The 13368-nt window shown below is 32.2% G+C and overlaps 1 protein-coding gene across 2 annotated transcripts in view; it reads right to left on the reverse strand.

Moving 5' to 3' along the window:
* Nucleotides 1–204: 204 nt before the first annotated feature.
* The window catches only part of LOC139492246 (uncharacterized), a 36279-nt gene continuing 23115 nt past the window's right edge, over nt 205–13368 (reverse strand). For both annotated transcript variants that reach the window (XM_071280441.1, XM_071280440.1), the window contains exons 4-8: nt 11653–11833; nt 5854–6035; nt 4580–4727; nt 3405–3528; nt 205–2948 (exon numbers count right to left, since the gene is read on the reverse strand). In XM_071280441.1, the coding sequence (XP_071136542.1) occupies nt 377–2948; nt 3405–3528; nt 4580–4727; nt 5854–6035; nt 11653–11833 (3207 nt within the window). In that variant the 3' untranslated portion in view covers nt 205–376. The remainder of the gene's footprint in view (nt 2949–3404; nt 3529–4579; nt 4728–5853; nt 6036–11652; nt 11834–13368) is intronic.

Raw genomic sequence — 13368 nt, forward strand, 5'->3', positions numbered from 1 at the left:
GTACAGTAGTTTCATATGAGAAGATGTTTGTAATAGTTTACACCGGACGGACGACGAAGACAGACACCAAGTGATGGCAAAAGCTCACAGTTCATTTAGAACGGTGAGCTAAAAATTGAAAGATACTTAAAAACTGTAGACAGGGCAGAGTTCATTCTCAAGAGAGGTTAGAAGTGAGGGCATGTGTCTAAGATAAATATTTCCTTTTATTGTCTACATTTTTATTGGAGTAAACAAAAATAAATTAATCAATTAGGAAAGACAGTTTAACAAACATTATAAAATAAATAAATTCAACAACACTTTAAAAAAAACAACAGTAATCAAAACTAAAAGAGATCATGTTAACATAATGATCTCATGTCTATCATCTTGATCAGGACACTTGTACAATTTCACGACTACCATGAAGAGAATTCTGGCTGCTACTGCCACTGCTATCAGACCGATATGTGTCAGATGAAGTACAACATCCATCCTTGTTTCCTACATCGGATCTATTGTAAGATGAATAATGAACTGGAGATTTTTGTTCCTCAGTTTGTAACATGTCATCAAGACTACAAGCTTTTCTATTTGATTTATATACTTTTGTTTGCAACACTTCACTTCCCATTGCTGCAGAGATTTGTTTGTATATTTCTTTTTCACTAAAATGGCCTGAACAGAAGCCCTTATCTGACTGTTTTGAACGTTTATTATTTTTAAGTATATATGTGGTTGAGGTATCATCTTGTGATGTAGAGTTTAAGCTATCAGAGTCTTGACAATCATCTCCTAAATCAAATGTAGGGTATTTTGAAAATGCAATGCTATTAGGCCTTTCCATTGTATGTTTTATCCTTTTTTCATAGGATCTTTTAACAACATGGCTGGAACAGGTTGAAGAAGTACCTGGGGTACTACTCAAGTTAGAATCTGGCGGATAGACTAATATCATATCTGGCCTTTCTGCATGTATAACACAACTAGATGACATATTTTCAGTCCTTGATGAGCTGTACAAATTAGAAAAACATGGCACAATGTTAGAGGTGTCTAGTATTTTTGGTGAATTCTGATGTTTATCCATCAATGTTTCTGAAAAATTCAATCCTGCCATAGCTGATGATGGTGAAATGTTTTCTGATGTACATTTTTTTTTGTTAGGGATAATATAGTTTTCCAATAATCTTAGTCTGGAATCATTGTTTTGTTTACTTACATTTACACTCTGGTCTTTTTTCTGAATTTGATTGTAGCTTTCAACCTTTGAAAATGAACTTAAGTTGGTATTGTTTTCATTTTCTCTGGCTCTTTTCTCCTTACTGGGGGAAAGTCCACTGTTAGCAGATGACATTTTTGATAATGCCAAACTGAACAATGGTTTCTTAGGTCTATTGATTCCTGATTGCACTGTGGTTGTAACACATGGTTCTGAAGTAACAAAACCTGTAATGGGTGAAAACGTCTCATTGGAAAATACTGAACTAGTGGAGCATAATGTTGGTGATTCTTTGATATTTGTCTCCTTTGAATTAAATGACATGTTAACTGATGACAAATGTTCTTCATTCTGAGATGTGGATGAAGAAGTTATCATGTTTGGAGTGGAGAAGTCTTTAGATATAACAGATTTCAGATTGCAGTTCCTTTTATATAAAGCATAGTCTGTTATATTTTCCCTTGTTTTAACTACATCTGGCATACAAGGTGACAATGAAAGACTAAAACACTTAGATGATACTTTTGTTGTAAAGTTTGATTTACTTGTATTTCCTGGTATGATATATGAACTTTTAAGAGTTGGATTTTCAGAATTATCTTCTGATTTCTCCATTTCTTGAAAAAAATTTGTTGACGATGAAACTAAAACTGGTGGACTCCCTGAATATTGAGTCAATCCCTGGATAATTTGCTGACTATCTGAATGGTAGGGTAATTCCTGGGTTTGACTGGATGAAAGATAAGAAGATTGCTGTAGACACGGCTGATTAAATGGAGGATGGAGTACTTCCTGGTTATGTAACTGATCTATTGAATGTTGAGGTGATTCATAGGAAAACTGTTGACTAACTGATAGTGAAGATGGTTTGATAGTAAAAGATTCAATCACTGAATCTGAAAATGATGGTTGACTAACCATAGAAGAAGATTCAATCACTGAATTTGAAAATGATGGTTGACTAGGTGGATTTTGTGTCAATTCCAGGGCAATTGATCTCTTAATTGAAATTTGAGGTGATTCTGTGAAAACTGGACCCCTCTGTGAATGATGGGATAATTCTGCTCCCATCAGTCCATTAAGAGAATGAGGACTAGATCTCTCAGTAAGTGATACAGCAACATGTTGATGTGGTGATTCCAGTGAATGTGGTGTACATACTGAATGTTCAGATGATTCCAGTGTAATGTCTTTGTGTAAGATAGTATCCATTAATCTTTCTGTGCCTGATAAAACAGAAACTGGTGGTTTGGACATAGTGGATGATTTTGGAGAGCTTGAAAGTAATGTGACAGATTTTTTTTTAATTTCTGAATAATCGTTACCCAAAAAATTAGGCTTCTCTAATATACTATAAACTTCACTCTTTGATGAATGATCATGGAAGTTCATTTTCTCTTTATTCCCCTCTGTTTTTGATTTGGTAAAATCTTTTGCATTATCCCACATTACATTAATTGGTGTATAATCTGCCCAGGTGTCTCCATCTCGTAATAAGTTTTTGGATAAGCTATCATTTAACTGATTTGAAAATGAATCTTGCAAGGAGCCATATAAAAAAGGTTTTGATAACCTTGGAGAAGATGGGCTATTCTGTAAATCCATTGCAATTGAATTGGGTTTATTATCAAGTGACTGTCCATCATGTTGGTCAATACCATGCTTGACTTGCTTCTCAAATTCCAGTAATTGTCCAAGAAAGTTAAAATTGGGTGATATTGTTGGCCTTTTATCCTTCACATATCTGAAAATAAATCAGAAAATAAAACAATCATTTAATGCTTAATCAGAAGCTGCTTGATATGACCACTCCTTTCATATTTCTATACTTAACATCAGCAAAATAGTTCAGAAATAATTGATACAAGCTATATTTTAATTGTAGTTTTAACATGGGTAGGCATTATATTCGTGATTATTTTTGCCTAGTGAGGGAGCCAGCATGAATGTTGTCGTATCTAGGTCAAACATGTCAATTGCAGAGTTGTGGAAGACCTGGATGCTTCATACTTTGTTTAGATTATATTACGAAGTTTTCATGTCACATGACCATTGTCCTTAACCTCATTTTCATGGTTCAGAAAAAAAGTTTTTTTTGAAATGCACAGATTTATTCAGAAAATGACAAAAAAATGTAAGGAAAGTCATAATTAATATTTGCAACATGTATCATTATTCCTATGCAAAATAAAACAGTTACCTGTAAGCATCATCTGATGACATTTTCAAGTGTTTCATGATATATGCAATTGCTAACGTAGGTGATCTAGATATCCCTGCTAAACAGTGTATCAAAACACAACCATTGGACTCTCGTATCTTTTCTGAAATAACAAATACACAATTATGGCATTTTTTTTTATACTAACTTTATCAGCATTATTATTATCAATGCTCTTCAACTTTCTACTTTATAAGGCCCTTTTAACTTCTTTGATTAAAACATCACTTATGAGTCCTTTGCAGAAGAAACCCATGTCTGGCCTACAAAATTTTATTCCTGGTATCTATGATGAGTTTTTTTGGTTTGTCTTTATCCCTCACTTTGCATTTTCTGTCAAAAATAAATTGATGCCATGCAACAAGATTATGTGTGTTGCATGTGAACTATGTGGAAAAAAATATGTTTAGATGATCATTTCAGTTTGACCACGCATGGTTTAAATGAATAGGGAGAAAAAAATACCTAATGGCTGTCAAGTGCAGTAATTACTAAAAGGAGCCAGTTGACTATAGAGAATGTTTCCATAGGACACAGATGATGCCAAGGCTTGCATAAAAGGACATAAATCCTAAAATATCTATGTGCTCACCTGTTTATAGATCTTATTGCCAGCTAATTAATTCAAGACAATACAACATTTCTTCATACATAATTCAAAAGCAGTGTAAGAGAGGTTATTGTCAATATTTGAATTACCTCCCTTACAATGTTTTTAAGTAATTGTCCATTTACCAGGAAACCCTTGCTTTTCCCCCTTTTTTGCCCTTAATTCCTAAACAGTTTGAGCCATAACCCACTAAAGACAATTCCTACCATCCCTTTGTTGTATGGAAACTTGTTGTGTAATTTCAGATAGATCCATACATCATTCCACAAGTTACTGTCTGGAAACTAGAAAAATGCTTATTTGGGCCCCTTTTTGGCCTTAATTTCCTGAACTGTTGGAACCATAACCCCCAAAATCAATCCCAATCTTTTTTTTGTGGTCATAAACCTTGTGTTAAAATTTCATAGATTTATATTTACTTATACTAAAGTTATTGTACAGAAACCAAATGTCTTCAGTGGATGACAATGACGTGATACCAATATATGACAGCCAATTTTTTTGTGGTCGTATAAAAATTGTTTTACTTTTAAATTAATATTACCTATAAACTGGAATGCTTCATCAAAGAATGGCAACATTTTTGCACTGTAATTGTCATTTACTGGAATGCGAAAGAAGTGTCCTTCCTGAATAAAAGGTGGCTGCGGACATGTGGTACTCACATTTAAAATATATGATATGTCATTAACCTGAAACATAAATGGCTTTATTTTAAATTCATAACTTGTATCTAAAAAAATTTAAGTATTAAAGAGAACAAGTAACAATAGTTATGGTCCTAAACAAAGTCCTTTTTGGACCACAATAATTCCATTATTTATTTAGCAAAGAGATACACTATCTGAATGCAATTGTACCAAACAGGTCAAGTTGCATGTTTCCATTAATTATTGTAAAAAGATGATTAAGATGTAGACCTCATCTGACCTACTCCTTTCAGAGTCTTATAAATAGAATAAACAGCTACGCCTTGAGCGCATGATATGCCCATCACATTTTTGAAGAATAAAGTTCAATAACTTCTCAATGTCATATCAGAAATTTACAAAACTTCCAAATTTTCATGAAAACTGGAAAATCACTTTAATGAATAAAGAAAAACAATCCACTCTGAAACGTTATATCTGAAATCTAAAAAAACAAAAGGGAACTCATGTCAATAGATATAAATAATTCACGAAATTTTCTTGTGAATTGGTGAAAGTCTTTGTGAGTTATTGTTCCAAAACTAGAACATCTCTGTATTTTTAAAGAATAAAACCCAGAAATATAAAATCTGAAATTTATAAAACAAAAAAATGGAAAATGTGTCCCCAAGGACACAGATGATACCCCACTTGCATACAACATTATAAAGGGACATAACTCAAGAAGTATAAAAGTGACCTTCCCTAAATTTGTACTTGTTGTTTTGTGAAAATAAATATTGAGTAAGTGTTGGGGCCCTTTATAGCTTGCTGTTCAGTGTGAGCCTAGGCTCCATGTTGAAGGCCGTACCTCGACCTATAATGGTTTACTTATAAAAATTGTGACTTGGATGGAGAGTTGTCTCATTGGCACTCATACCGCATCTTCTTATATCTATTTACAATTAAACAATGTTAAGCAGTAATTTACCTGAATTGTGTCCTGAGATATGGCATCCCTATATGAGCCCAGATACAATGTTAACCACTAACTTACCTGAATTGTGTCCTGAGGTATGGCATCCCTATATGAGCCAAGATACAATGTCAACCAGTAACTTACCTGAATTGTGTCCTGAGATATGGCATCCCTATATGAGCCAAGATACAATGTTAACAAGTAACTTACCTGAATTGTGTCCTGAGATATGGCATCCCTATATGAGCCAAGATACAGAAATGGTAAGATGTGTGTTGGTCCTACACTGGACACTGGTAGGCATGGCTGAGACAAAAAAGTCAAAGCTTTACATCTCTCAGATTTACTTTCACATAATTTTGGTTGCATGGCACTAAATGTCAAGTATCCCCCTGAAAACATAAATTTGTGAATGTGTTACTTATTTTTAGCTCACCTGGCCAAAATGGAAGAAAAAGCATAGACTAGAACTTTAACAAGCAAATTTTGAGGTAGAAATGCAATTCTTAAACTTTAGTTAAACTTTTCATTCAAATAAAGACAAGAGTGCACACACTGAAATGTCTTGTCTTCTTTACTAATCATTGATATTATGTTGATAGTCCTAAATATAATACTTTTCTACAACTATCACATAACCTTTACATGATCCAATGAAGTCAAGGTCAGGTAAACCAAATGAGAAATACAAGTACACCTTTTAATAATTAAATACACTAAATATAGTTGACTTATTGCTAAAAATTTCTAAGAATCAGACTTAGGTAGCAATAAACAGTTAGTAAAACATATCAAAATTTGCTCTCATAAATTGTACCATCCCCTTTTCATTGCTTTCTTGTCATATAAAGCTTACTATTTGTGTCATATATGTGCATAAAGTCACTGCATATGTATGTAATCAGAATCTTCCACAGATTTTATATCCAGTATATAAAATGGTAAAATATAGTTTCTTTTGTGTGTATCAATGGCAAAAATCTGCATTCATTTGCTATAAATTATTGCAAAAAGGGGGGAAAAGATGTCACATATTTCCCCAAAATTTGGCTAAAAGTAGAATTTCAATCCCTTAAAGTAATACCTATTCTGAAGCTGTTTACATATATCTTTCAGTTAATCCAATGAAAATCATATGTCTTTTGTCTCATTTTTTTGTAAAATTGCATCAAAAACTTTGTGTAGAAAAAAAATTGTTTGTAAACATTACATTACTTTCTGGACTGATGGCTGGTCTAGCTATGAAAATATGGAGAGTCAAACAGAAAATAGCCAATAAAACATGAAACAAATAATCTTGATGATCTTATAAACCATCTTTGAAGGCTAAATTAGTACTCAGCTGTCTAAAAACGATTTTTTTTACACAATAACTTTCATATTTGAAAAATCCACTGGGGCCAAAATGCGAAATTAAACTCCTAACTGTGTATTGCTACCTTAACCAAGAAAAAACACCAAAATGAGGCCAAGGTCAGATGATACCAGCCAGAAAGATAAATACAGGTTATAATCCTTCCATACAACAAATATAGCTGACCTACTGCTTATAGTATAACAAAAACAGACCAAAACACAAAAACTTTAACTCTGAGCAATGAACCATGAAAATGAGGTCAAAATCAAATGAAACCTGAGAGACTGGCATGTGCATCATAGAACAATTTCATGCATCAAATATATTAGCCCTATTGCATACATTATTAGAAAAACAGACCACAACAAAATCTTAACTTTGACCACTGAACCATGAAAATGAGGTCAATATAAAAAAGAAGATGCGGTATAATTGCCAAAAGGTCAGATGACAGCTATCAGATGGACATGTACACCTTACAATCATTCCATATACCAAATATAGCAGACTTATTGCCTATATCGTATTGGATATATGGACATGACCATGAAAACTAAACCTAGTTCATGATCCGTGATGCATGAAATGAGGTTGAGGTCACATGAAAAATGTCTGACGGGTATGAGGACCTTGCAAGGTACCCACATACTAAATATAGTTTTCCTTTAACTGATAATAAAAAAGAAATTAACATTACAAATAAAATGCATTGCCGAGCATAGCCTGATACGACTGTAGAGATTATCCCTGAACAGTTGGTTCAAGTTTTGACACAATATTCAAGCTTGATACTGTAAGAAGAGCTAATTCACAAAGACATATTATATTGTGTGTATGTTAGATTACCTGTAAGAAGAGCTAATTCACAACGACATATTATATTGTGTGTATGTTAGATTACCTGTAAGAAGAGCTAATTCACAAAGACATATTATATTGTGTGTATGTTAGATTACCTGTAAGAAGAGCTAATTCACAAAGACATATTATATTGTGTGTATGTTAGATTACCTGTAAGAAGAGCTAATTCACTAAGACATATTATATTATATACTGCAGCTGTCCTATTTGAGCAGTCAAATTGCATTGACTGTATATTCATATGTGATATACAGTCACTGACCGTATATCATCTTGTTTATGACGTTGACAATGCGTTTCCGTAGAGTTTTATTTATGACGTCAATAAAACATACAGGTTCGCGGAAATTTTATGCGTCCCCTTCAAATTAAAAAATGATGGTTTTTACCCTAAATACTTCATTTAGAACACTTATAAGAGTTGCAGTATATAAAGAATAACCATACATTGTCTCGAAATATCAATTGGTTATTTGTACTCGGCTCGAAACAGGTAGAAATGCTCGGCACAGCCTCGCTTTCTACCTGTTTCTAAGCCTTGTACAAATAACATTGATATTTCGAGACAATGTATGGTTATTCTATATGTGTGTATGTTAGATTACCTGTAAGAAGAGCTAATTCACTAAGACATATTATATTGTGTGTATGTTAGATTACCTGTAAGAAGAGCTAATTCACAAAGACATATTATATTGTGTGTATGTTAGATTACCTGTAAGAAGAGCTAATTCACAAAGACATATTGTATTGTGTGTATGTTAGATTACCTGTAAGAAGAGCTAATTCACAAAGACATATTGTACTGTGTGTATGTTAGATTACCTGTAAGAAGAGCTAATTCACAAAGACATATTGTATTGTGTGTATGTTAGATTACCTGTAAGAAGAGCTAATTCACAAAGACATATTGTATTGTGTGTATGTTAGATTACCTGTAAGAAGAGCTAATTCACAAAGACATATTATATTGTGTGTATATTAGATTACCTGTAAGAAGAGCTAATTCACAAAGACATATTGTATTGTGTGTATGTTAGATTACCTGTAAGAAGAGCTAATTCACAAAGACATATTATATTGTGTGTATGTTAGATTACCTGTAAGAAGAGCTAATTCACAAAGACATATTGTATTGTGTGTATGTTAGATTACCTGTAAGAAGAGCTAATTCACAAAGACATATTGTTCTGTGTGTATGTTAGATTACCTGTAAGAAGAGCTAATTCACAAAGACATATTGTGTTGTGTGTATGTTAGATTACCTGTAAGAAGAGCTAATTCACAAAGACATATTATATTGTGTGTATGTTAGATTACCTGTAAGAAGAGCTAATTCACAAAGACATATTGTATTGTGTGTATGTTAGATTACCTGTAAGAAGAGCTAATTCACTAAGACATATTATATTGTGTGTATGTTAGATTACCTGTAAGAAGAGCTAATTCACAAAGACATATTATATTGTGTGTATGTTAGATTACCTGTAAGAAGAGCTAATTCACAAAGACATATTGTATTGTGTGTATGTTAGATTACCTGTAAGAAGAGCTAATTCACAAAGACATATTGTACTGTGTGTATGTTAGATTACCTGTAAGAAGAGCTAATTCACAAAGACATATTGTATTGTGTGTATGTTAGATTACCTGTAAGAAGAGCTAATTCACAAAGACATATTGTATTGTGTGTATGTTAGATTACCTGTAAGAAGAGCTAATTCACAAAGACATATTATATTGTGTGTATATTAGATTACCTGTAAGAAGAGCTAATTCACAAAGACATATTGTATTGTGTGTATGTTAGATTACCTGTAAGAAGAGCTAATTCACAAAGACATATTATATTGTGTGTATGTTAGATTACCTGTAAGAAGAGCTAATTCACAAAGACATATTGTATTGTGTGTATGTTAGATTACCTGTAAGAAGAGCTAATTCACAAAGACATATTGTTCTGTGTGTATGTTAGATTACCTGTAAGAAGAGCTAATTCACAAAGACATATTGTGTTGTGTGTATGTTAGATTACCTGTAAGAAGAGCTAATTCACAAAGACATATTATATTGTGTGTATGTTAGATTACCTGTAAGAAGAGCTAATTCACAAAGACATATTGTATTGTGTGTATGTTAGATTACCTGTAAGAAGAGCTAATTCACTAAGACATATTGTATTGTGTATATGTTAGATTACCTGTAAGAAGAGCTAATTCACAAAGACATATTGTATTGTGTGTATGTTAGATTACCTGTAAGAAGAGCTAATTCACAAAGACATATTATATTGTGTGTATGTTAAATTACCTGTAAGAAGAGCTAATTCACAAAGACATATTGTATTGTGTGTATGTTAGATTACCTGTAAGAAGAGCTAATTCACAAAGACATATTATATTGTGTGTATATTAGAATACCTGTAAGAAGAGCTAATTCACAAAGACATATTATATTGTGTGTATGTTAGAATACCTGTAAGAAGAGCTAATTCACAAAGACATATTATATTGTGTGTATGTTAGATTACCTGTAAGAAGAGCTAATTCACAAAGACATATTGTATTGTGTGTATGTTAGATTACCTGTTAGAAGAGCTAATTCACAAAGACATATTATATTGTGTGTATATTAGATTACCTGTAAGAAGAGCTAATTCACAAAGACATATTATATTGTGTGTATGTTAGATTACCTGTAAGAAGAGCTAATTCACAAAGACATATTATATTGTGTATGTTAGATTACCTGTAAGAAGAGCTAATTCACAAAGACATATTGTATTGTGTGTATGTTAGATTACCTGTAAGAAGAGCTAATTCACAAAGACATATTGTATTGTGTGTATGTTAGATTACCTGTAAGAAGAGCTAATTCACAAAGACATATTGTATTGTGTGTATGTTAGATTACCTGTAAGAAGAGCTAATTCACAAAGACATATTATATTGTGTGTATATTAGAATACCTGTAAGAAGAGCTAATTCACAAAGACATATTATATTGTGTGTATGTTAGATTACCTGTAAGAAGAGCTAATTCACAAAGACATATTATATTGTGTGTATGTTAGATTACCTGTAAGAAGAGCTAATTCACAAAGACATATTGTATTGTGTGTATGTTAGATTACCTGTTAGAAGAGCTAATTCACAAAGACATATTATATTGTGTGTATATTAGATTACCTGTAAGAAGAGCTAATTCACAAAGACATATTATATTGTGTATGTTAGATTACCTGTAAGAAGAGCTAATTCACAAAGACATATTGTATTGTGTGTATGTTAGATTACCTGTAAGAAGAGCTAATTCACAAAGACATATTGTATTGTGTGTATGTTAGATTACCTGTAAGAAGAGCTAATTCACAAAGACATATTGTATTGTGTGTATATTAGATTACCTGTAAGAAGAGCTAATTCACAAAGACATATTATATTGTGTGTATATTAGATTACCTGTAAGAAGAGCTAATTCACAAAGACATATTGTATTGTGTGTATATTAGATTTCCTGTAAGAAGAGCTAATTCACAAAGACATATTATATTGTGTGTATGTTAGATTACCTGTAAGAAGAGCTAATTCACAAAGACATATTATATTGTGTGTATGTTAAATTACCTGTAAGAAGAGCTAATTTACAAAGACATATTATATTGTGTGTATGTTAGATTACCTGTAAGAAGAGCTAATTCACAAAGACATATTGTATTGTGTGTATGTTAGATTACCTGTAAGAAGAGCTAATTCACAAAGACATATTGTATTGTGTATATGTTAGATTACCTGTAAGAAGAGCAACACTTTTAAACACTTTGTTCATCTTGAGTTTCCTGAGTAAAATGACTAGAAAATTGTCCTCAGTCAGATGAGTTACGTCTGATGTACATTGATCATACACAACTATATCACTGTAATCTTCTATCTCAATGTGACATAACTGGGCCATTAATTCCTTGATGCTTATCTAAAATAAAAAGAAAACAAAAAATTATTTTTATTCATCACTAACCTTTTTTAAACGTCATTACACTACATTTTACCCCTATGTTTTATTTTAAGCCATGTCGGCCATCTGGAAACAGATTTCAAAACTTTCAGTAAAGAAAAAGGTTGGATCCTTGTACAGGAAGTGGACAAGGCAAACACTCCCAAAACCTGTAGTCCTTTGCATTATCATAATATAAGTTTAAGTTGAAGACACTGACAAAATCGTATGTAGTCTTAAAGTAAACAACATTCCTTAGGATGGTTCAAGATAGAAGATGAACCTTTCAGTAATTTTCGGAAATAAAATTTACAAAGAAACACTAGAAGAATTACATTTAATTTACAGTCTTTTTAAAAAAAATATAGTTTCTTGTTATCAGAGCTTATAATGGAATTGCTAACTTATTTGTCAAGAAAATAAGAAGAAGATTGAAGGATACCAAAAAAGTGGGGAGACCAGAGACAACATTACTTGGACCTGAATTGATAGAAAAAAACAAGAAACATAACAAATAAACACAATGAATATCAAGCAATTACAAAAATACAGCATTTTTAACAATTTTAATTGTTTAACTCTGAAACAATCTTAGAATTCAAAATTAGAGCTAGCATCAGTTACATCCAATTCAAATTTGATAAAAAAAATTATAAAATTAAACGAAAACAAAAATTAAGTTTATATAACGAAATTTGTCAAACTCTTAAAAAAAATAGGTGCTCCGCAGGGCGCAGCTATATACCACCCCAGTGGTCGAATCCTGAACAGCTGGGGCAAATATGGTCACAATATTCAAGCTTGATACTGTCTGAATTTGGATTGTGATCAAATTATTTACATAATATGAGTTTTGTCACAAAATAATGTGGTCAAAGATCTTACAAATCTTTTGCACAATACTTTGCAATTGAATATTTCTTCTTGAAACTTTTCAAAATTTGAAAATTTTGAAAAAAAAGGAATCCCTTAAAAAAATGGTAAACAAAAAATCGCCCCCCCCTTTTTGAAACCCCCATTGGAGCAATAACCCTTAAACTCAATCCCATGCTTTCTTTTGTAGTATTGAACCTTGTAGTACAATTTCAGAGAGATCCATACACTTAAACACAAGTTATCATCATGATCGATTGTTTAGAAACTAGAAACATGCTTCTTTTTGGCCCTTTTTAGGCCCCTAAATCCTACATATTTCGGGCAATTAACCCAAAACTTAATCCCAGCCTCCCCTTTGTTATATGGTACGTTGTGGTACAATTTCAGAGAGATCCATACAGTTACACACAAGTTATTGTCTGGAAACTAGAAAAATGCTTGTTTTGGCCCCTTTTTGGCCCTTAATTCCTAAACTTTGGCCCCATATCCCTGAAAATGAATCCAAACCTTCTACTTGTGGTTTTAAACATTGCGATATAATTTGAAATTTCAGAGCAATTGAAATACTTGTACACAAATTATTATCCTGAAACTAGAAAAATGCTTGTTTTGGGCCCCTTTTGGGCCCCTAATTCCTA

This window comes from Mytilus edulis, chromosome 10, assembly GCF_963676685.1.
Source record: "Mytilus edulis chromosome 10, xbMytEdul2.2, whole genome shotgun sequence".
NCBI lineage: Eukaryota > Metazoa > Mollusca > Bivalvia > Mytilida > Mytilidae > Mytilus > Mytilus edulis.